Source organism: Ambystoma mexicanum, chromosome 7p, assembly GCF_040938575.1.
Source record: "Ambystoma mexicanum isolate Mex_15411 chromosome 7p, UKY_AmexF1_1, whole genome shotgun sequence".
NCBI classification, from domain to species: Eukaryota; Metazoa; Chordata; class Amphibia; order Caudata; family Ambystomatidae; genus Ambystoma; species Ambystoma mexicanum.
Window position 1 is genome coordinate 69853688 of NC_090939.1, and position 24077 is coordinate 69877764.

Below are 24077 nucleotides of genomic sequence, written 5' to 3' on the forward strand. Positions count from 1 at the left end.
CATCTAAGATTTTATAGATGTTGGATAGGAGGCCTTTCGCTCCATCATTAGTGAGTAGGAATCTCTCGAAAGGCGTGGGCTCTCATGTGGCTGCCATTCTGACCCCTGGGTGTAGAAGCCAGTGTCGTATCTGCGCGTAGCGCAACCTTTCCCCCTCTTGTATTGCAAATTCCCTCCTGCAATTGTAAAAAGACAGCAATTCCCCTCCACGGAACATATCAGCCAGCTTTTTACAGCCTCCTTCGCGCCACTCTACAAATGCTCCCCTCTCTAAACCTGGGGTGAAGTCCCTATTATCGAAAATGGGCGTAAAGGGGGACGGAAATGTGGTAGTCCCCCCTAGTCCCCGTCAGCTTATCCCAAGTGTCGGGCATAAGTTTGGTAATAGAGCTCTCATAAAGATGCCGGGGTCTATGTGACTTAGGGAGCTACAACACCTCTGCCAGGTTACGGTGCGCCACCGCCCTGTCCATCCTCACCCATAGCTTATCTTGCAATTCTTCCCCTCCCTAATGATGCGGAGCTGCGTTGCTTTGTAATATCGCCGGAAATTCGGCAAAGCTAGTCCTCCCTCCCCCTTGGTCGCTATCAGAAGCCTAATTCCCACCCTAGCTCTTTTCCCCTCCCAAATGAATCCCTTAGTCAGCATTTCCAATTCTTTAAAGAAGCTCGCCGGGACCGGCTGGGGGATCGGCTGAAATAAATACAGCAACCTCGGGAGAGTGACCATCTTTACCATGGCTGTCCGCCCCAGCCATGACACCCTAGGGCCTCGCCACCTTTAGAAGTCTTTCTTAATTGCTTTAAGAAGCGGGGGGAAATTGGCCGAATACGATCCTGTTAGGGTCGCCGTGATTTTCACCCCCAAATAACGAATCCCTCCCGGGCTCCACTGGAAAAGGGTGCTCCCTCTCAACCTGTCCCGCTCCGCCGCCCCTAATGTTAGGTCCAGCACCTCTGATTTGTTAGCGTTGATCTTTAGACCCGAGGCTTCACTAAAAGCCTCCAAAAGGGTAATACTGGCCTGAAGTGAATCTCTTGGCGCTGTCAGCATAAGCAGCATATCGTCTGCAAAGGCTGCGACTTTCTGCTGCTCTCCCCCAAAGGGGATGCCCTGGATTTCCGCTGCCTCCCTTATTGCTTGTAGAAGCGGTTCTAAATAGATTGCATATAGGATTGGGGAAAGTGGGCAACCTTGTTAAGTTCCCCTCTGCAGGTATACCTGTCTCGAGGCTATTCCGTTTACCATTATTCTATTGGAGGGAACCTGATAGTTAGCCCGAACCATCGTCAAGAACTCGCCCCCAAAGCCCATCTTTTCCATTACCCGAAACAGAAAAGCCCACTCCACGTGGTCAAAAGCCTTCTCCGCATCCAGTGCCACCAAGACCGCGGGAGTGTTTGTCTTCTGCATTTTTTCGACTACATGGGCCACTCTCCTAATATTATCTGCAGTTTGGCTGCCTCTGATGAACCCGGCTTGGTCCGGGTGAATCAGGTGCGGGAGGATAGAGTTGAGTCTATTCGCCAGATCTTTGTATAAATCTTTGCATCAATATTAAACAAGGCTATGGGGCGATACGATGCTCTCTGTTCTGGGTTTTTATGTGGTTTAAGGATGAGGGTAACCTTAGCTTCCTCCATGGACGGGGCAATACGACCAGTCTGCCGAAATTAATTAAACAGCGACGTCAAGTGCGGGGCCAACTGAGAAACAAACCATTTTTAAAAAGCAGCGTTATAGCCATCCGGGCCAGGCGCCTTGATAACCCCTCGGACCTCCTCTTCCGAAATTTCTGGGTTGAGGGCTTCCCTCGTTTCTCTACTTATTTCCCTCAACCATACCTTTTGCAGGAATAGCTCCTCTTTATCAGTCCGGGGATGTTGAGAAGCATAAAGGGAGTCGTAAAACTGTGCTAGGGCCTCCTGCAGATCTTCTTGCCTAGTGATCCGTTCACCTGAACCTATTTGCAATGCCGAGATTACGTTTCTCGTCTTTTTGCCCCTTAGGAGGCGTGCCAAGAGGGCATCCACCTTATTGGCCTTTGCGTAATATTTTTGCCTCACAGCTAGAAGCGCTCCCTCTGCTTTTTTGGTCTGCAATAATTCCAGTTGCCCCACCGCTTTCCTATATTTCCACATTGCTACCCTGGAGGAGGTACCACCCGCTACCTGTCTAGCCGCTTCCACCTATGCCTCTAATTGGTATTCCAATGCTTTCAATTGCTTCGCTCGGAAGGCAGACAATGCAATTATTTCTCCCCTAAGAGTAGCATTAAAGGCGTCCCATCTTACACCCTCTCCTGTATCCTCTTTCCTATTGATGGCAAAAAAGAGCCTGATCTTCTTTTCAATTGTCCCCCGGGTTTCTGAATCCGTCAGGATGGCCCCTGGAACTTTCCAGCCCCAGACTCCCCTCACCCACCGGCCTAGATCCAGCACAGCCGAGACCATTTTATGGTCATCTATCCCTATCGGTCCTGTGTGTACCTCCCGAATGCAACCCACCAACCCCGCCGAGACCCATATATAATCGCTTCTGGATTGTGAGCCATGCACCCCTGACAGAAAGGTGTGGCCCTCTTCATCTCCCTTTAGTTCCCTCCATACATCACACAATCCCATTTTACCAATCTTGTTTTTCAATTCCGCAGACATTACTGCACACTCCCGCCCCTCTGTCTTCCAGCTCTGTCCCTCTCCCTGTCCCAGGCTATATTTAGATCTCCCATTAGAACGAAGTGACCCCAAGCTTGCTCTTCTAGTATCTTCAGAACCTGATGCAGGAATTGCTCCTGACCAGAATTGGGCGCGTACACCACCGCTAATGTGTACGGGGCCTCTTGGTGCTTTCCCCTGACCACAATATACCTCCCTTCTTTATCACTGATAACATCAGAGATTCTGAAATCCACAGTATTTCTAATAGCCAGGGCCACTCCCCTTGCCTTACTTTGCCCCGAAGCATGGAGGATCCAATCAAAACCACGCAGTTTCAATCTGCCCTGATCCCTATAAATAAGATGCGTCTCCTGAAGTCCCATTATATCAGGCCCTTCCATCTACGTGAAGAGTTCCAGCTTTTTCCTTTTAAGAGGGCTATTCAATCCTCTTACATTATGCGTTAGACACCTAAGATGATCCCAGACATAGAGAGGTTGCCCCTACGTGGTAGTGCCCTTCTGCCCCTCCCTCCTGCCAATTGCTCGTTGCCAGCCCCCTTTCCCTCCCTTCCCCCCCTCGAACCCCCCCCAGAAGGATAATACCTTCCCACTCTCTCACCGCTCCTAACTCGGGCATCTTCGCCCTTACCGATTCCAACATGGTTGCTCTGCGTGGAAACCCCCCAGCTTCCATTTTCCCTATAGAGGCCCACCACCCCTAAGGCAGCCGTTCCAACTCAAGGCCTCGCCAGAGAGCCATTCCTTGCTTCACCCAGTTTTCCTGCTTTCTGTGGTTCGCCGTTTCTTGGTCCTCTTCTTCTTTTATCTCCAACTGTCAACCACTCCCACGGCCTTGATCTAGGTCGGCCACTTGGGACACCTGACCCCGTATTCAAGGGGGAATCCTCCAGTTCTATGCGCAGAAGGTCAGCCCCTTCCAGGAGAGAAGTAATACGCCTCTGGGAACCCTCCCAATCAAAGGGCAGCCCAAACGGAAAGGTCCATTTGTATCGTATTGCTTTCTCGTTAAGGACCTTTAGCAGCGGGCTCATTTGTCTCCTCTTCAAAAGTGTACTACTCGCCAGATCTTGAAATAGAGCAATCCGTTGTCCCTGAAACATGATGGGTTCACGTTGTCTCGCTGCCTTGAGGACCGCCTCTTTCTGGCCGTACCTAGCGAATGCTGCTAAAATGTTTCTTGGCCTCGCCGTCCGGCCTTTGGCTATCCACCCGGTTCTGTGAACTCGATCTAGCTCTATCGCTTCTGGGCTACCCTCTTCCAGTATGTCAGCGAAGATGCCTTGAAGCGTTGTTTTCAAGTCTTTATCGGGCACCGACACCGGCAACATTTTCACCCTGATATTGATCCTACGGGATCTATTTTCCAAATCCTCCATCTGGATTTCAAGATTTCTGGTGGCTGTGTCCAACCTCTCTATTGCTTCGCTGTTAGCTGTAGTGTCTTTATCTACCTCTTGAAGGCCCTTCTCCAGGGTGTCTGTTCTTTCCCCTAGTTGCCGCATTTCTTGTTTCATCTCTCCAATTGCTTCATTTAGGTCAGCCCACATCAGCTGGAACTGCTCCTGGAATGTCTTTGCTAAGTTTGCTTGTAAGGCTTGTAACTCTCCTAGGAAATCCCGTCTGGGCATTATCGCCATATCCTCTGCCTCGCCTTGGGTGCTCTATTCTCCCGCCTTCCCCCCTGAAGCTCCGGGACCTTCATTCGGGTTCCACGTCGGCCACATCGTGTTGAGGGTGCCCTGGGTGTCCTCTGAAACTTGCGACACATTCCCCCCTTTCCCTTTGAGTTTTGCAGACATGACGCTGGCATCCCTCCTCCCTGAGGCCGATCTGGGCCACTGGTAGCAAAGCTATAAGCTCACAGCGTCATGTTGCTCCCCTCCTGCAACCGGGTGGCTCGGCCTAAAAGTAGTGATGACTCTCCCATTCCAAATAGCCGAATTTGCCTTCTGATTTCCCACTAGGCTCCACTAGTATCCCAGCGGGAGACTCGCAGCTTCTCACTACGGAGGGTTGTCACAATTCTTTCCGTAGCCTGGATGAAATTGTTAAGGGGATATCGTTACTCCAACTCCTCCACTTCTCCTCCCAGAGAGAATACTGCCCTGCCCTGCACCCCCTTCACCGGCGCCTCAGCTACCGAAACGGCTGGGCCCCCCATGGGCGCTGGTATGGTCCGGACAGGGCGCCACGTCGCGGGGGGTGGGGTGGTTGCAACTCTCGGTCTGTCCGAGTTAACGCAACAGAGTAGGCCGTGCGGATTAGAGGTCCGGGGCCCCTCGCTTCTAAGTGTTCTCCCTACCTTCTGTCCCGGCGAGAGTCAGCCAACGCGGTGTCTCCGGAAAGCCCAGAGGGATGCTGTCCGTCCCTCGCAAATGTTCTGGTCCCCAGTTTGCGGCCTCTTCCCCACTGCCAGCTTCAGCACAGCCCGCTTATGGGTTGAGCTCCTCTGCAGCCCGCAGCCTCTTGGCCGCCTCCGTAGGACCACTCCGAACTCTTGCCCACGGAGGGGGTTCACCGGGTGGCGTGGGCGCTTAGCCCGGTCCACCGCAATGGTGATGCTTCGGCTCCGTTCCAATCTGGGCGCCGCAGTCTCACGAGGGGGGTGCGGGCAGCACGCCGGGCCACTCCCGCCCCTGCTCCCGCTCATATTCCGGGCTGCCCATGTTCCTCTGCGGACACCCCGCTGCAGTGCTCCACGCGCAGTGCGCGTTCCAGTCCACCCCTCAAGCCTCTGGGAGTCCGCCGCGCTGCGCAGCCCCAGGCTCCGTGGCACCTCCGCGGGGGCGGGTCGCCTACAGCACTGCTTTTCGCCGGCGCATCCGCTCCTCCAGCCGGCGAGCCGAGGTCTTCCACACAGCAGCGCGCCCCGTATCCGCAGTGCGCAGGCCTCCAGCCCCTCCTCGGCGGCCACTCCGCTCTGGACAACCTACGACACCGAGGTCCACAAGCTGCTTTCTAGGGTGGGGGCAGTTTTCCTGGTCTTCCGCCCTCTTCTTCGACACCGTGGGGTTCCCACGCCACCCATAGGGGGGACCGCTGATGGGGTGGTGGGCACCTTCCACAGCCGGGTCCATGGAGCGCCGTCGGCACGTCTACACGGTGCTGGCGGCCATCTTGGAATCCTGTTACTCCTTTTTAAGCGTTTTTGATGCATCGCACTGTTTTATGTGATTCTGGTTGGACACTCCTTTGGGGACGCAGTCCACATATTAGTATTTCAAAGTCAGAGTTCCTAGTCTGTCACTTACTTTGCTGAACTGTGAATGCCGGTCAAAAGCACAGTTGCCAAAAGGTAAACTGTTCATAGAATGTAGATTGTAGATGGGACTGTGAAGCCATCATACAGATTCTATTTAGACTTGTTTCATAGATTAAGTAAAATGGCAGGCTCTTCTGGGTTTTTTTGTTCGAATCTAGGCCAGTTCTTGCTAATGAATGGAAGCCACTATAGTACTGTTGTCTGTTGAGTGAGCTGGTGCCAAGAAATATGTGCTAATCACTCCTAACTGCGCCTTTTGGTGAACAGGCAAGCATTGGAAGCTGGATTTCTGTACCATGTCTGCACAATGGCACAGCAATGAAGAGTATAGACAAGATCTGCTGTAACTGTGCATGTGTTGTACAAAGTTCCCATTTATAGAAGTATATGTGCACTCTGCTGCAATGCTCTCTGCTCCACCACTAACGCATGTTGGTTCCACCTCAGACTGTGACCCTGCTCTGTTTGAGAACACTCTGCAGCTGCGAGAGAAGCGCCTAGACATCGAGGAAGCCCTGGTGGAAGAAAGGAAAACCGTGGATATCATCAAGAAAGACTATGACGCATTGGCTAAAAAGGTACCATTTGGGAGACAACAGCAATGCGGTGCTACAGAGGAAATGGGAGGGTCCATTTATTCATTGCACTTTTTCCCCCTCTTGGCGGGCAATTATTGTGGCTAGCTCTTGTGTGGTAGTATGCTTAGGTCATAGACATTTTTGCCTTCAACGCAATGCAACTTCTTGTGCTATCCTTCGTGCGTGCCACATGGGGGACAGAGCTTGGATAGAAACATCCAGGCGCATTGATTTTCTGTACTGTATTTCGAGGGCTTAACTCAAGCTCTCAAACACATTCAGACCACTGGCTCTTGAATCACTTGCTTGAACATACCCAATGCAGTTCGGTTAGTTGGCGTGTTATTGCCGCTTTACAAACACACCATATCTAATTGTTGCGCTGGCTTCTGAATCGCCACTGTGTTTGAACAGCCAATCACGCCTAACTCAGTTTTGCCAGCCTCTTTCGCTTCCTTTATTTGTTCGCTGAATGGATTTGAGGCAAATTAATGATGCACATGTACGTGCACTTGCTTTCTGCAGACCAAAGGGGTGGATGCGAGTCTTAAGTTTGCTGAGACCGAGCTGGAGGCCTTCCAGCGCGAGAAGCAGAGGAAAGTGAATGAGCTGCTCGTAGTGGTGCCGCTGAGGCTGCATCAGGTAAGTCCCTTCTTCCTTGTTAAGGAGCATTTCACTCAACTGATCAGAATCCTTTCTCTATCATGGGTCTTCATTAATATTCACAAACAGGGACCAGCCTCTGCCCCTGGGTGGCATCTTGGCAGGATTTTCTTTCAAATCTATATTTTCTAAATAGTTTAAAAAGAAATTAAAATCTTCTTATCTACAATCCAGCTGTCACTTTGTGACAGACCGGCTGATCCAGTACACCATCATGCAATGTAGTGACGGTTGAGGCTCAGTTCATGTTTCCACTCCATGAAGCAACAATCTCAAAGCATACCTGAAAATTGCTATCTGCATGAAAAGCTTAAATTCATGCAATGTGCATTATGTCGTGCTGCGCAAATACACATTTTTGTGGAATGAGCAAATTGTTTTTCCTTTTTTTTGATTTCTTTTATGGAACCAGCACTTACCGATGAATATCATTCCTTTGGTGGAAATAAATCAAGGAAAGAGGGCCGTGGTACGTGCATTGTCTGATTTCCTGAATCTCATAGACTAGAGGAATGCACTTGGTGTCTGAAAATGTTTCATAGGCATCAGAATGATGCGGGGTGGGGAGGCACTATAATGCCTCCCCTCTGAAGCACTCTTGTGCACCCTCTTCTCAAGAAACCCACAGCCGACCTCTCCTGCCAAGCTACTATTGCCCTATCTCTATCACTCCTTTCCTGGGCAAACTCCTGGAAAAATTTACCATGTGCCAGCTTATTCTCCACACTAAATCTGTTGGTTGTCTCCATGGCCATCAGTCTGCCTTCAGAGCAGCCAGAAGCATGGAAACTGCTCTCCTGAACATCCGTGAAAACCTGCTCTCCAACCTTGATTCTAATATCTCATCTGTCCTCGTCCTACTCAATCTCTCTTCTGCCTTTGACATGGTCAACCATGTCATCCTGCTCAATTGCCTCTGTAATAACCTGGGTATCACTGATCAGGCCCTGGCCTGACTGACCTCCTTCCACTCCAACCGACCCTCCCAAGTCCAAATTGGGTCCTTCCTTTCATCTATCTCACTTTCTACCTGTGGTGTTCCCCAGGGGTCTAACCTCTCTCCCTGGCTTTTCAACAAATACCTGGCACCCCTCGCCCACTGCATTGCTGCTCTCTGCTCCAACTTTCAGTGTTATGCAGATGACACCCAACTTGTTTTTAGGCTCCCCTCTGCCACCTCTTCTCCCTCTCTCTCTCCTGTCTGTCTGCAATCTAGGAGTGGTGCGCCGCCAACGACCTCTGCCCTAATGCCAGTAAGACAGAGATCCTCCTCATCGGCACACCTGCACCTTCCTTTCCTGGCACTCTGTGGCCGACCTCCGTTGGCCCTCTCCCTACTCCCACCTGTAAGGCTAAGAACCTCGGGGTCATCTTCGACTCCATGCTTTCCTTTTCTCCACACATCTCTGACGTCTCTAAAAAGTCAAACAACCAACTGCACCTCCTCATAGGTATTGTTTCTTTCCTCTCCTTCTCCCAGAAGCTCACTGTCTCTAGAGCTCTGGTTCTCTCTAGGCTAGACTATTGCAACAGCCTCTTTCTAAATCGGCTTGCAACTCCTCTCCACCCTCTGCAGCCTATTCAGAACAGGACTGCAAGACTTGTCCTTGGCCTCAAGCCCAGGGATTGTTTCTTTCCAGGCTTGAAATCTCTTCATTGGCTCCCAGTGGCTGCAAGGATTAAGTTCAAGACCATTTGCATTGTCCACAAGGCTTTCTGGGGCCTGGGTCCGCAACACCTTCAACTTTCCCTTCGGAAATACCTTCCTACTCGAGCTCTTCACTCCTCCATCTCCAACTCTCTCAGGGTCAGTCGCTTCTCCAAGCAACGAGTTGGGGGTAGATCTCTTTTCTCGGCTGGGGCCTCCCTGCCTCTCTGAAACATGAGGAGAACCATCTTCGGTTCCTGAAGCACCTCAAGACCTTCCTCTTTGCTTGTGCCTTCGCTCTTCCTCTCCGCTGCTTATCTTTGTCTGCTTCAGCACCGGGCACCTGGTTACTCTCTGATTTCGGGCCCAGATCCCTAACCCACCCAGCCGCACACCTGCACTGCCTCCTGGCATCCCTTGCACTTTGATCTGTATCTGCAACCCTACAGTCCCCTTCCTGCACTTATTCGACACATGTTGTCTTTGCCCTATTCTTGCACTTGCCACCTGCTGACCGCACTACCTGTCGTTTTTATCACATGTTGAGCGCTTTCCACTCCTCCACTGCCCCTTGCACTTTCCCTCTTCCCTCTCCCCTGCACTTACACGTTCTCAATGTCACTAGGCCTAGTAAGATCGTTGTTTTATTCTCCCTTGTTCCCCTTCCTTGCCTCGTCGCGCTATGAAACCCTTGTGTTTGGGAAGTGGGAGAAGTGCAGGGGCAGGGGAGGAGTGGAAAGTGCTGAACACATGATCAAAAACAAAACACAAACAGGTAGTGTTCGGAAGAGACGCCTGATGAAGAAGAGGTATGAGACTGAAGGCTGGAAACAGAATGAAGTCCACTGTGTCACGTCAAAATGAACTGTATATCCTAATTAGATTGAACAGCCTGAAGGAGGCGTCAACTTCTCTTGGATATAGTTCAAGGTTCCATAAAGGATTTGCTAGGAGGACTGCAGAAGATTAGTTAATGGGAGATACATTTTTTCACTTTTTTGTTGTTCGTATATTGGTTTGTATGTTCTCTTATCAACATAAACAGCTTGTGGTAATGACAGCGGAATAACATCATACCAATGCTTACGTGATGTACATGGAGTTCAATAAAAACTGTTGCAGGAAAAAGGATCCTGGCTGCAGTCGACTTTCAGGAGGCATATTTTCACATTCGTTTCAATACAAAGTAGTCCCATTTGGCCACAAATCAGCCCCATGCATGTGCTCCAAATACATAGCGGTAGTAGTGGCTCAGCTGAGGGAGGCCAAGAAAATGTGCCTATGCCACAACTGGTTGGTCAAACTGCATTCTTTCAAAAAAGGAAGAGGATTTCCATGTTGCACACACCACCCTTTGAGCCTTGTCCTTCACTTGAACCTGAAAAAGTGTTCCCCAATACCATTGTAAGATCCTCAATACTTGGGTGTCCTTCTGGACACAGACAGTGCTAAAATGGCCTTTCGCAACATAGACTTGCATCGACCCACCATAAATGCTTAATCAAACAGATGAGAAGGCTGTCTTCCTTTCCAGGCTCCACAGCATCTTTTGTATTTATAGTTGTGTTTATAGTTTTATAAGGTGCTGAATGCCTGTGAGTATGAGGGCAACAACATGGAGATAATAGACGAAACAAAAGTGACACGGGACACACAGAAAGAGGAAGAACCAACCGTCTATTCTAGTGATAACTTAAAGAGAGATGTTTTTAAAGCATGGCAGAACTTTGGGTTATTTCATTCCAGTCTTAGAGTAGTTGGGAGTTTGTTCCAGATTTTGGCCGCTCTAACAGGGAAGGATCCACCCAGTCCATTGGACCGTTTGTGGGTAAGGCTGTTGATCTGGCCCTCGTTTCCTGAATGCTAGGCACGTATGGACAGATTAGTGTTTTCAGATACAGAGGAGCTGTACAAAAGAGACACGGTGTACCGGTGTGCTGGCTTTGAAAGCAATCCGGTCTTCCACCTTCAGCTAGTGTAGATCCCTTCTACTGGCCGAGATATCTTCTCCTCTCGGTATGTTTTTAATAATGCACACGGCGCTGTTCTGGATTGTCTGACATTTAGTCAGACAAGCAGTGTTTCCCTATAAGGAACGCATTACCGTAGTCCAGCCTTGAAAGAATAATGGCTCGGGCAATAGTGGCGCAATTCTCTTTGTCGATCAAAGGCCTGATGTGTCTGAGCAGGCCTAGAATGATACTGACAAGTTTTGTTTATTTGATTGACATGGGCTTCGGCGCACATTGAGGATTCCAAAGTGATGCCTAAAGTTTTTACTTTGCCTAGGACCAGTTTGGCATTGTTCTTGATATAAAAGGTGGTGAAATCTGCGCTCAGCCTACCGCGTGCCTACCAGAAGCTCAAAATAAGGATTTCGGTTTTTTTAGGCACATCCAGTTCATAATCATCCATGCCTCGATGATGTCATAAGCGCCTGAGATTTTACTAGAGTCCTTAGAGCAGTTGCCACTCAACTCTAGGACTAGCTGAGTGTCATCAGCGTAGTTAGTAAAGACCATGCCAGAGCGCTCCAACAGGGCACAGGGGGGTCAGAGGTATAGATTAAAGGTGACAAATCCACAACTAATGGGAGCTAGAGACGTGAAAGTGTCTCCCCAATGGATTTTGGACATTTGTTTGGCAAGGAAGTAGTGAATCCAATCGACTGCCCCCTTTAAGCAGTTTTCTGCCTGTTCGAGAGCTTGCAGTAACCTGTCATGGTCCAGCAAATCAAAAGCAGCAGACGGCTCAAGCAACATCAGCACACCAGCTTTTCCTTCATCCATTATCGTCTCTGTGCAATGGGCTTGCCTGAAGCCTGATTATTGTTTGTGCAGAACGTTTTATCCTCCAGGAAGTGTTGGAGTTGCTCTGTAGCACACTTATCAAGGATTTTTCACAAAAAGTGCCAGTTTGTGATTGGTCTGAGGTTACTTTGATCTTTCGGGTCCAGACCAGTTTTTTTTAGCAATGGGGAGACCATCACGATTTTAATAGCTTTGGGGATGTAGCAGTCTTTGAATGAAGCATTGACCATGTGGGTAAAGAATGGAACAAACAGTTCTTGGTGATCCAGTATGATCCTGGGGGGAGGATGTTTTTGGCGCATGAAGTGGGTCGCATTGCATTGTGGTCCACAAAACTCATATCTGAGTTGGTAACTGGGATAAATGCATATCTCTACTGTACTGGTAGCTCAATAACACACTTGTGTATAGGCACGTTATAAATGCCATATCATATCATATATAGTATGGTTTGTTTGGTGCCCCGCCGTTGGGTCCTAATGGGAAAGTGCCTGGCGGATTTTCACCTGGGCTTTGAGCATTATAGCTTCAAACGCGTTTTGCACTTCTCCACAGTCGGCTGCTGTGAGCTGGACGGTGATGGCCAGAGCCTTTGGCTTCTCGAAAGACCTAAGGATTTCAAAGACTTTCCCTATGGAGATTTGTGCACCATTTATTTGATTGTTATAGAAGTCTTTCTTGGCGTTTAGGATGTTTAGTTTGTAAATTCTTTCTGCCGCCTTCCAGTTGTTTTTATCTTCTACTGAGGCAGATTTTTGCCAGATATCCTCCAGCTTCCTTTTGTTCTTCTTAAGGATTTTAAGGGATGGTGTAAACCATTTCTGGTGGCCTGAGTTCTTTCTAGCCAAGTTGGAACAAATAGGACCCAATCTATCCACCAACTCCTGAAAGGTGGATGAAAAAGCGGACACTAATGAGTCACATAAGTCATTATCTGAAGTTTGGGCCATAAAACTTTGTGCACTAGTAATATCAGCAGCAAGGATCTTATTGTAGTTCCCAGTACTTTAAGTGGGGTAAGAAATTGAGGGGGGGCCCTCGTTTGGGGGCGTGGCTTCCATTTTGGGCGTCGCCTAAACGTGCACAAATCATAGTAAGGTGTAAGGTGCGCAAACAAATATATAAATGTATTTGAGCATTTATATATTTGTTTGCGTACTACTATGGTTTGTGATTTTTCAAGCCCTCTTTTAAATATATAGCAATGTTACATATTTCTATGTTTATAAAAGGTGGCTTTTAAGTGCACAAACTATAGTAAGTTACGCACACTTGTGTGCTTACCTTACTATGGTTTGTGTACTTTTCAAGCTGCCTTTTATAAACATAGACATTTGTGTCATATATGTCTGTTTATAAAAGACGGCTTGAAACGTAGGCATCTTTTATAAAGCTTTGAGGACGGACAAAACCAAAGGTGGCTTTGTCCGTCGACAAAGCTTTATAAAAGATGCCTTGAATTGTGTACGATTCAAGCAGTCTGTTATAAACATAGAAATATTTCTACATTTATAAAAGATGGCTTAAACGTACACAGTTGAAGGCATCTTTTATAAAGCCTTGCCAAAGGAGAAAGGCGCCTCGGGCTCAGTGATCTCTGCTCAGAGCAGAGATCACAAAGCCCGAGGTGTCTTTCACCCTCTGCGAACCACGGGCTCCATGATCTAATCTGCATATTAGAACATGGAGCCCCCGCTGAGGGTCACTGCCCTGGCGAGGGAAAACTAAGGGACTATAGCTTCCTCTGGTGGCCCCTCAGATGAGGGGTCATCAGAGAAAGTTACAGTGACTGATGGAAGTGCCAGCCAGTCACAGCAACGCTGTGCCTGGCTGGCACTTCTGTCAGCTTGCCTGACGTTAAAGTGGCGGGCGCATCTCCCGTCGCGGCTGCAGCGGTGGTGGGATAATGCGTCCTGCCATGGCGTGGTGGGCCGGAGTGTGGACCCGGCAGGGCCCCGGCTCAGCCCCACTTTTTGGAGACTGCCGGGGCCCAGCCCCGGCAGGCCCCTACCCTCTTAAAGCACTGGTAGTTCCTACTTAGTACTTTTTGGCGGTTGTTGGGAGGCCGTGGTGGTAATGGTCCCTGTAGTGAAATGTGGAAGTCTATGCAGTAATCATTGGACCAGGCACAGGGCACTGTGTTGTCGGTGACAGTATCCACATTTTGGGACACCACCCAGTCGAGTATGTTATTTTTGTCTGAGGTGGATTAGTTGGTAAGGACGCGACATTAAAGATTATTGAGAGACCTCTCTAGGTCTAGGGCATCCTTGTCCGTGGGGTTATCTCTCCATTGATTTAGGTCACCCAGGAAAAGAGTGGATTGATTGGGTCCGCTAAGACTACTCAGTAAGCTAACTATTTCTTCGTTGAATCCTGGCATCTCTGATGGAGGGTCGGTATATCAGGATGAAATTGACACAATTTTGATTGGTGGGCTTTATTTGAATGTGCAAAACTTTGCATCCCTGACAGGAGCATGGGGACTGGAAGAAGTTGAGAACTGGGTCTTAAAGATGAATGCCACCCCCATGCCCCACCCTGGGTCCATGTTCCCTATTGCCACAGAAGATAGACTAGCCCTCTGGGACAGCTGTCTCAATCATGAGACCACTGGAATCTAAGATCCAAGTTTCCGTGAGACACATTATGTCGATGTCTCTATCCAGGATAAGGTTGTGGATGTCATGTGCATGTTTATTTAGTGACCTTGTGTTTAAGAGACTCAATCTGATTTTTCTTTTTTACCTCCGGGTGACAGGGTGGTTTTATTCTCTGTACCCGTTTGGGTGGTACCCGTTTGGTTCATGCCGAAGGAGTGCGTGAGAACCGTGCTGGGGTTATTTTACACCAGCTGCATGGATTTCGGTTCCGGGGAAGCGGGGGTGAGCAAGGGTGACATGCTGGGTCACGCTGTAAACAGCCTTATCCAATCTCACGTGTACGTATTTCACAGTGCTTGGCTCCCTGTGGATACGTTGAAGCGCCAGCCACAGATTGAGCTGGTCTGTATAATCCATCCCATCTGATACCTTTGTCTTAAAAGTAAGACTGCACATGATACTACTTCAGGAATGCATCAAGGGTCCATGGTCCTGAAGACAGACTCCTGGGAAATTAAACTGATGCTATCTATGACGTCAAGGTTTTGTTGCGCTGTTATGACCTGCACCTCCATATAAGATTGGGGAGCCCTAATGGGGGCACAATCGACTCAGGGCCCCAGGCCCGACAAGGAGAGATAATTACGCATCAACATGCTGCAGCTGAGGTGAAGAGAGAGATCTACGCCCAACTCGTTGCTTGGAGAAGCGACTGACCCTGAGGGAATTGGAGGCAGATGAGCGAAGAGCTTGAGAAGGAAGGTATTTAGGAAGAGAGAGTTGAAGGTATTGAGGCCCCAGTCCCCAGAAGGCCTTGTGGACAATACAGAGGGTTTTGAACTTAATCCTCGCAACCACTGGGAGCCAGTGCAGAGATTTCAGTCCTGGAGAGATACGATCCCTGGGCTTGAGGCCAAGGACAAGTCTTGCAGTTCTGTTCTGGATAAATTGCAGAGGGCGGAGAGTAGAAGCAGGCAGATTTAGAAAGAGGCTGTTGCAATAGTCCAGCATGGAGAGAACCAGATCTCTAGAGACAGTGAGTTTCCGGGGGAAGGAGAGGAAAGGAATAATACCTCTGAGGAGGTGCAGTTGGTAGTTTGACTTCTTAGAGACGTCACAGATGTGAGGAGAAAAGGAGAGTGTGGAGTCGAAAATGACCCAGAGGTTCTTAGCCTCACAGGTGGTAGCAGGAAGAGGGCCAAGAGAGGCTGGCCAGAGATTGGCAGGAAAGGAGGGTGCAGGTGTGAAGATGAGGAGAATCTGTCTTACTGGCATTAAGCTGTGGGGACCTCGTTCCTCATTGAATTCAGACATAAAACATTGATGTTGTGTTGTCAGTGTAAATCCGTACTGCCTTTCCCGTCAGGAAAGGGAGGAACGAATTAAGGGGCAAATAAATCACCCGTAGTACCAGCAGGTTGATGAGCTGGCTCTTTTTCTGCTCCAAACAAAGGCCTCTGGTGTGTTGGTCCTGACAGTGGACGCCCCAGCCTTCCAGTAAATCATCTGTCGTGACGGTGGCTGATGGTCCGGTAACCTAAAAGGGTGCCTTGCACCAGATGTTCCCTCACTTAACACCAGTGAAGGCTCTGCCTGAAAACCAGTGAGCTTCTGGGGGATGGAGAGGAAAGGAAGAATACTTCTGAGGAGGTGCAGCTGGTAGTGTGACTTCTTAGAGACGTCAGAGATATGAGGAGAGAAGGAGAGTGTAGAATGTGCATCTTGGTTCCTATCTCTATGCCATTCTCTTTGCCATTCCCTTATGAACTGCTCATCTCGTCACTATCAAGCTACATGGTTCCTGCTGCAAATTACAGTTTTACTCGCTGCATAACCCACTCCTCATGAATCCTCTAGTATTCAAAGTCTTTAGTAGAATTCCAGTTTTAAAATATGCACCAAACCACATATTTAAAAACTTTCTTGATCCACTGTGGTGGCAAATGATACATACTTTGTTGTGAAATATATTTATTGTGCTTGGTTGCAGAGAAAGGTTTTATCTGTTACCTGACTAACTTCATGAGTCTTTTATGTATTTTAATGGCTCATTAGTGGTGAAATTGTATGAATTGAACCTTTTATTTTGAATTCCACAATTTTGTTTGAAATCCATGTATTTTATAAAGATTTTTATTGTGTGTGCTAAAAGCAAATTTACTGAATAAAGCAATTACTAGACTAGATATTTAAAAACCTGAAATCAAGCTATATATTTTGATGATAAATTCCAATCCCTATCTGACATCATGCTGTGAGCCTTGATGTCTTGTCCTATTTATGAGAACATTCATGTGTCCACACCCTGCAGCTCCTATTATGGAAACATTGAGAGTATACTCTGAGTTGGGAAATTAGTTATCTTTACTTTGGAGTGATGCCTACCTCATATCCCCTCTTGAAGAAGTGCAGCTGGTGCTTGGGAAAGATGTCCCCATTGGGCAGCCATGGTACAGTACTTGCCCTGTCTAGGTTGTTAGCAAGATGTTTTGTCCAAATTCACAGAGGCTCTCAAGGCTACTCTTTCTAAGAAACCTGCGGCTACCAGCCTTTACTCTAGGGCTGCACCAAAGGATTCTGGCCAGCCACTTCACATGTTTGAACCTACTGTCCATGAACAGTAGATACTTTCAGATCTATTGATGACATAAAAAGCATGAGACCTAAGGATAAACTAATTGTTTTCCAGTCATAGTGTGTAATTATTAATGCAGACATGGTAAAGTGAAATATATCCTGCGGTGCGGATTCTTGGCACATCTTGTGCCCTTAAACATAGTGGTAGTAAATATTGCAGCTGGAATCTTGTTCCTCCTTTTTGTGCCTGCCTATTCTTTTCCACGGAGGCTCTGCGCTGCACTTCTTTCCCCCTCTCTTCCGCTGCCTATCCGAGAACTCTCTCCACAACCACTATAGCATTTCTCCCCCAAGCTATATTTGGCACTGCAATATGTATTGCCATTTTATTATTGGCTATAGTGGCTCAACCTTCCACTGGCCATTGCAGTGCAAGGAAGTATACCCAAACGCCAGCCTTAGCCAAGTAAATGAGTAAGCTGGTGCCGCTAGCTAGAGTATGATCTTAAGAATACTGCTTTTGTGCTTATAAGCAAGGAGGCAGCCAATCAATAACTACCTATGGCAGACTACAAAGAAGCTGATGTATTCTAGGGTTATTGTTGTTCAGCTGTTTAGATCTTGGAAGGTTCTTCAGGACGTTAAGGCTACTTAATTCATTTCCCTTTTGAGTGTAACTTGCCCTACGCATGAAATTCAACTATGTTCATTGCAGTCCAGTGCCAGGTGGCTTTTAGTCGGGTCAACTTAATTCTCAAATCCAACCCCCTTTCTTGATGTAAGAAGTACACACTTGGTGCCCAAAGTAATCCATCCCATGTCACAGGCCACCATGAGGTCTTCTTGACTCTATTAGGATGATACCAACTCTGCAAGCCTTTTACTTAGCGTGAGAACACATCCCTTTCTTTGTGGCAGTTTCACATATTTCCTACACCAGCAGTCTGCACTTCTTTCCTACGGCCTGACATTATCAAAGATAGTTTTAGCCTCAACCTACCACCATTCCCTCATGAGCCAGTGCCTTGAGATCAACAAGGTACCCCTTGCCTTCACAAAGCAATGTATTCACCCACGTTTCTTATTAACTGCTAATGTGTAGCCTTGTGGCCAGTGTGGTAGCACTGCATGTCAGTTTACTGATGGGACCATAGACCTGGCTGTGTCCCTGGATGAGGTAATGTAATATAAACTTGTTGTATTGGAGGTCTGTAGTGATAGTTCTCAGCAGATGTGGCATTGCTGTGAGCTGTTGGGAGGACCGGCATCTTCTTGAAGGGGGAAGGGCGGGATGGATCCTAGTTGCCTCTTTCAAGTCCTCTTTAGAGAAATTGGTCCTTGCGATTTCCTGAAAGGTGGTACACTGGGTAGGGCTCTCAGATGGAATTGCAAAGGGTTCCAGACGGACCAGCCCTCTACCCTTTTGGTTTTATGCTGGTGGCGATTCTCTTTCTGTCGAGGGATTAATACCCATGCTAGATTGCCTGAATGTTGGACCGCTCTTATTCCATATTGTCTTGATATCCTATTGATATAGGAGTGAGCAGAAGCCATGGGTCCCGACCTCGGGCAGCAAGACTGTTATTAATGGCTCCTGGTCATCAGTCGTCTTTCATGCCTAAAGCAAGCACAAAGCAAGCACTTAGCATGTTAGTGCTTGATCCACTGTGCCTTTAGCATGACTAAAACACAAACCACTGGGAATTCTAGAGTTTGAGTCCCCCATTGCAGATGACCGCTCTGAATCTTGCACAAATGAATGACACTAGATTATGAATCTATTTTATGTATTTTAATGTAACCCATTATTTATTTTATCTAAAATCATAGACTTTTATTAGGCAAGCAGCAACAATAGTGAATATAACATAGCAAGCCATCAATCCCAACATTAAAACTATCATATAAGCTATGAAAATGTTGGGTAAGGACAATGAAAAAAAGTTATTCTAGTTTGTTTAAATGCATGGAAAACACATTCCTCCTGCACTCCACGGCTAGTCTAAATAAAGACTCATCAAGAGCCATTGAACTGGTGTTGGAAGACGGCAACTACTGCTGATTCCGTATGTATGTGTGTGTCACTAGCTCTTGGCCTGGCCTATAGATTTTCTTGCTAACAAAAAATGGCAGCTAGCAAGTTGGAATATTTCCACGCCCATACTTATAAGCGAACAGGTACATTTTTCTCCTCTGTATCAGAGTTAAGATCTTTGTAACTTGAATTTTCTAACTTGTGCGGTTACACAATTTATCTTTATGCTGACGTCTTCAGAGACTTCTTCTACATTGCATTTCTGTACCTTCCCCGTTTGAACCCTGTAGCTAAAGCGGTACTTGGGAATTCTTTAACATACATTTGTGAACTCTGGGGTCGATTCATGGAAATAATGTGCGCCGAAAATTCCCGCGCAGAGGTGCCAACACGTGCGAATCGCAGTAAAAGTGCGAAAATCGCAGTGCAAGTGCGAAAATCGCATGGAAACCAGCGCACATCGATTCATGGAAGTCCGTGCGCGAGAAAAACATTGGATGTGCGCTAAAAATGTGCGCCGCGCACGCCGGCGCACAGGTCATCCAACAGCGGGTGCCACGGCCACTGCGAAATCACACATAGCGCGGCGCACATCACAAAAGTAGGCGGAACACGGAGTGTAACACTCGGAATGGGGAACAACGCGTGAAAATATGGGCGTCACGGTGGAAGTACAGGAGGCAAGTGCGCGGAACGCCCACACGCTCGCCTACAACCCGTATTCATGGAATCGAATAGGGCAAACCAGCGCACGGTCAAAGAATCGCACAGGGCCAAACAAGTACGCCACAAGAAAGCAGGCGGTAGCGCCCCTGCGACTGAAAAAAATGTGCGCCAAAATGTGCGCTAACAAAAAGCACCCATATACAGCCATGATGAATGGGCCATACAGTGGCCCTCTAGGACAAATGAGGTGCAAAGGGGTACCGACAAACACGGACACCCGCTGTGTGAAAAATAGCATGTGCGTGTGTTCCTGGGTGCGCGGGAAGTTCCACACATGATTGGCCTGGGTACGTGTACTTCGGGTGCGCGGGAAGTTCCACACGCGATTAGCCTGGGTACTTGTACTACGGGGTGCGAGGGAAGTTCCACACGCGATTAGCCTGGGTACGTGTACTACGGGGTGCGAGGGAAGTTCCACACGCGATTAGCCTGGGTACGTGTACTACGGGGTGCGAGGGAAGTTCCACACACGATTAGCCTGGGTACGTGTACTACGGGGTGCGCGGGAAGTTCCACACGCGATTGGCCTGGGTACGTGTATTCCGAGGTGCGCGGGAAGATTCACACGCGATTTCAGCAGGGTACGTGTATTTCGGTGGTGCCGGGGAATGCTACACGTGATTTGGCCATGTGGGTCCTCCCAGGTGTTCCCTCTACACCCTCCATGGCCCCTGCAGGCAGCCCACACCACAGGGGACTACCCTGCACCCCTGCTCATGTCCCACAGGCAACCCATCCACCATGGCCATGCCCACCAGCCAACCCACATGTCACCTTGCACTACTGATCACCAACACATGTCTCCCAGCACCCCCACCCCCCAGCAGTGCTGGGGCAGCCTCCACCAGGCCCCCACTCATGTCTCCCATCACCCCCACCCCACAGCCACCAGGGGCAGCCTCCACCAGGCCCCCACTCATGTCTCCCACCACCCCACCCCCCAGCAGTGCAGGGGCACCCTCCACCAGGCCCCCACTCATGTCCCCTATCACCCCCACCCCCCAGCCACCAGGGGCAGCCTCCGCCAGGCCCCCACTCATGTCCCCTATCACCCCCACCCCCCAGCCACCAGGGGCAGCCTCCACCAGGCCCCCACTCATGTCTCCCACCACCCCCACCCCCCAGCCACCAGGGGCAGCCTCCACCAGGCCCCCACTCATGTCTCCCACCCCCACCCCCCCCCCAGCAGTGCAGGGGCAGCCTCCACCAGGCCCCCACTCATGTCCCCTATCACCCCCACCCCCCAGCAGTGCTGGGGCACCCTCCACCAGGCCCCCACTCATGTCCCCTTATCACCCCCACCCCCCAGCCACCGGGGGCAGCCTCCACCAGGCCCCCACTCATGTCTCCAATCCCCCCCAGCCACCAGGGGCAGCCTCCACCAGGCCCCCACTCATGTCCCCCTGCACCCCCACCCCCCAGCAGTGCAGGGGCAGCCTCCACCAGGCCCCCACTCATGTCCCCCTGCACCCCCACCCCCCAGCAGTGCAGGGGCAGCCTCCACCAGGCCCCTGCTCATGTCTCCCATCACCCCCACCCCCCAGCAATGCAGGGGCAGCCTCCACCAGGCCCCCACTCATGTCCCCCTGCACCCCCACCCACCAGCAGTACAGGGGCAGCCTCCACCAGGCCCCCACTCATGTCTCCCATCACCCCCACCCCCCAGCAGTGCAGGGGAAGCCTCCACCAGGCCCCCACTCATGTCCCCTTATCACCCCCACCCCCCAGCCACCGGGGGCAGCCTCCACCAGGCCCCCACTCATGTCTCCAATCCCCCCCAGCCACCAGGGGCAGCCTCCACCAGGCCCCCACTCATGTCCCCCTGCACCCCCACCCCCCAGCAGTGCAGGGGCAGCCTCCACCAGGCCCCCACTCATGTCCCCCTGCACCCCCACCCCCCAGCAGTGCAGGGGCAGCCTCCACCAGGCCCCTGCTCATGTCTCCCATCACCCCCACCCCCCAGCAATGCAGGGGCAGCCTCCACCAGGCCCCCACTCATGTCCCCCTGCACCCCCACCCACCAGCAGTACAGGGGCAGCCTCCACCAGGCCCCCACTCATGTCTCCCATCACCCCCACCCCCCAGCAGTGCAGGGGAAGCCTCCACCAGGCCCCCACTCATGTCCCCTATCACCCCCACCCCCCGGCCACCAGGGGCAGCCTCCACCAGGACCCCACTCATGTCCAACTCATGTCTCCCTGCACCCCCACCCCCCAGCCACCAGGGGCAGCCTCCACCAGGCCCCCACTCATGTTCCCTATCACCCCCACCCCCCAGCCACCAGGGGCAGCCTCCACCAGGCCCCCACTCATGTCTCCCACCACCCCACCCCCCAGCAGTGCAGGGGCAGCCTCCACCAGGCCCCCACTCATGTCTCCCACCACCCCCAGCCACCAGGGGCAGCCTCCACCAGGCCCCCACTCATGTCCAACTCATGTCTCCCACCACCCCCACCCCCCAGCCACCAGGGGCACCCTCCACCAGGCCCACACTCATGTCTCCCACCAGCCCCACCCCCCAGCAGTGCAGGGGCAGCCTCCACCAGGCACACACTCATGTCTCCCACCACCCCCACCCCCCACCCCCCAGCCACCAGGGGCAGCCTCCACCAAGCCCCCACTCATGTCTCCCACCACCCCCACCCCCCAGCAGTGTAGGGGCAGCCTCCACCAGGCCCCCACTCATGTCTCCCACTACCCCCAGCCCCCAGCAGTGCAGGGGAAACCTCCACCAGGCCCCCACTCATGTCTCCCACCACCCCACCCCCCAGCCACCAGGGGCAGCCTCCACCAGGCCCCCACTCATGTCTCCTATCACCCCCACCCCCCAGCAGTGCAGGGGCAGCCTCCACCAGGCCCCCACTCATGTCCCCCTGCACCCCTACCCCCCAGCAGTGCAGGAGCAGCCTCCACCAGGCCCCCACTCATGTCCCCCTGCACCCCCACCCCCCAGCCGTGCGATCTGCCTGGGTACATGTACTTCGGGATGCGCGGGAAGTTCCACACGCGATTGGCCTGGGTACGTGTACTTCGGGGTGCGAGGGAAGTTCCACACACGATTAGCCTGGCTACGTGTGTTTCGGGGTGCGCGGGAAGTTCCACACGCGATTGGCCTGGGTACGTGGACCTCGGGGTGCGCGGGAAGTTCCACACGCGATTGGCCTCGGTACGTGTACTTCGGAGTGCAAGGGAAGTTCCACACGCGATTAGCCTGGCTACGTGTGTTTCGGGGTGTGCGGGAAGTTCCACACGCGACTGGGCCTGTGAGAGTGGGGTACGTGTTTTCCAGGGGTGGGCGGGAATATTTACTCGCGACTGGGCCTGGGAGAGCGTGATACGTGTATTCCTGGGGTGGGCGGGAAAATTCACACGTTCGCCTACGACGTGCCGAAAAATAAATGGTCCAATCCTGAAACACGTACGCCATCATGAAGCAGGCGTACGTCGATCCGCGCAGCATAAAAGTGCACACAAACAACAAACAAGCTCAGACGCCAGGACGAATATACCGTTCCTAGCAGCAGTGGCCGTGGGTTACCAAAGGAGGAGGAGGAGGATAGTGAGGGCCCAAATTTTCACTCCCAGAACCAGCCTTTTTGGGATGTCTGATGACCAGGTGTATGGGAGGTACAGGTTTCCACCACACATAATACTGGACCTGGTCAGTGAGTGGGAGGATGACCTCACATCACCCACCCTGTGCTCCCAAGCACTCAGACCCCTGGAGAAGGTCCTCAATGTATTGCACTTCTTGGCCACAGGATCATTTCAGCGGACAAGTGCCATAGTGGGTGGGGTGTCACAGGCCACGCAGTCACGCTGCCTACACCAGGTCTTGAACATCATCACTGCACGCCCATCAGTCCGTAGGCACATATACCTGCCCAGGACACCTGCAAAAAGGCAGGCTGCCGCCCTCGATTTCTACGGTGTGGCACAATTCCCAAAAGTGCTAGGTGCCATTGACTGCAACCATGTGGCACTACGTCCCCCCAGGGCATCTGAGCACATCTATAGGAACCGCAAGCACTGGCATTCCATCAACGTGCAGGTAGTATGTAATGCCAAGGGAATCATCACCTCAGTATATGCCAACTATCCAGGGTCCACCCACGACAGCTTCATTTACCGAATGTCTACCCTAAGCCGGGACCTAGAAGCTGGGCGGCATGGCGATACATGGCTGCTTGGTGAGTATGAATGCCACTGCACATGCATGCATGTCAGATGCAGAGTAATGTCACTACCCCACTAATGATACCCATCACCTCCTCACCAGGGGACAGTGCCTACTCTCTGAGCACCCACATGATGACGCCAATTCGGAACCGCATCACGCCTCCAGAGGTAAGATACAACACAGCCCATATTGCAACCCGGGGCATAGTGGAGCGCACATTCGGAGTGCTCAAGTCACGCTTTCGCTCCCTTGACCGTTCTGGCGGGCAGCTGTTATATGCGCTCCCAGTAGTGTGCAGGATCATAGTGGCAG

The 24077-nt window shown here is 50.8% G+C and overlaps 1 protein-coding gene across 3 annotated transcripts in view; it reads left to right on the plus strand.

Moving 5' to 3' along the window:
- CFAP44 (cilia and flagella associated protein 44) overlaps nt 1–24077 on the plus strand; it is a 1393686-nt gene that overhangs the window by 1277858 nt on the left and 91751 nt on the right. For all 3 annotated transcript variants that reach the window (XM_069635797.1, XM_069635796.1, XM_069635798.1), the window contains 2 exons: nt 6394–6524; nt 7050–7166. In XM_069635797.1, coding sequence (XP_069491898.1) covers nt 6394–6524; nt 7050–7166 — 248 coding nt within the window. The remainder of the gene's footprint in view (nt 1–6393; nt 6525–7049; nt 7167–24077) is intronic.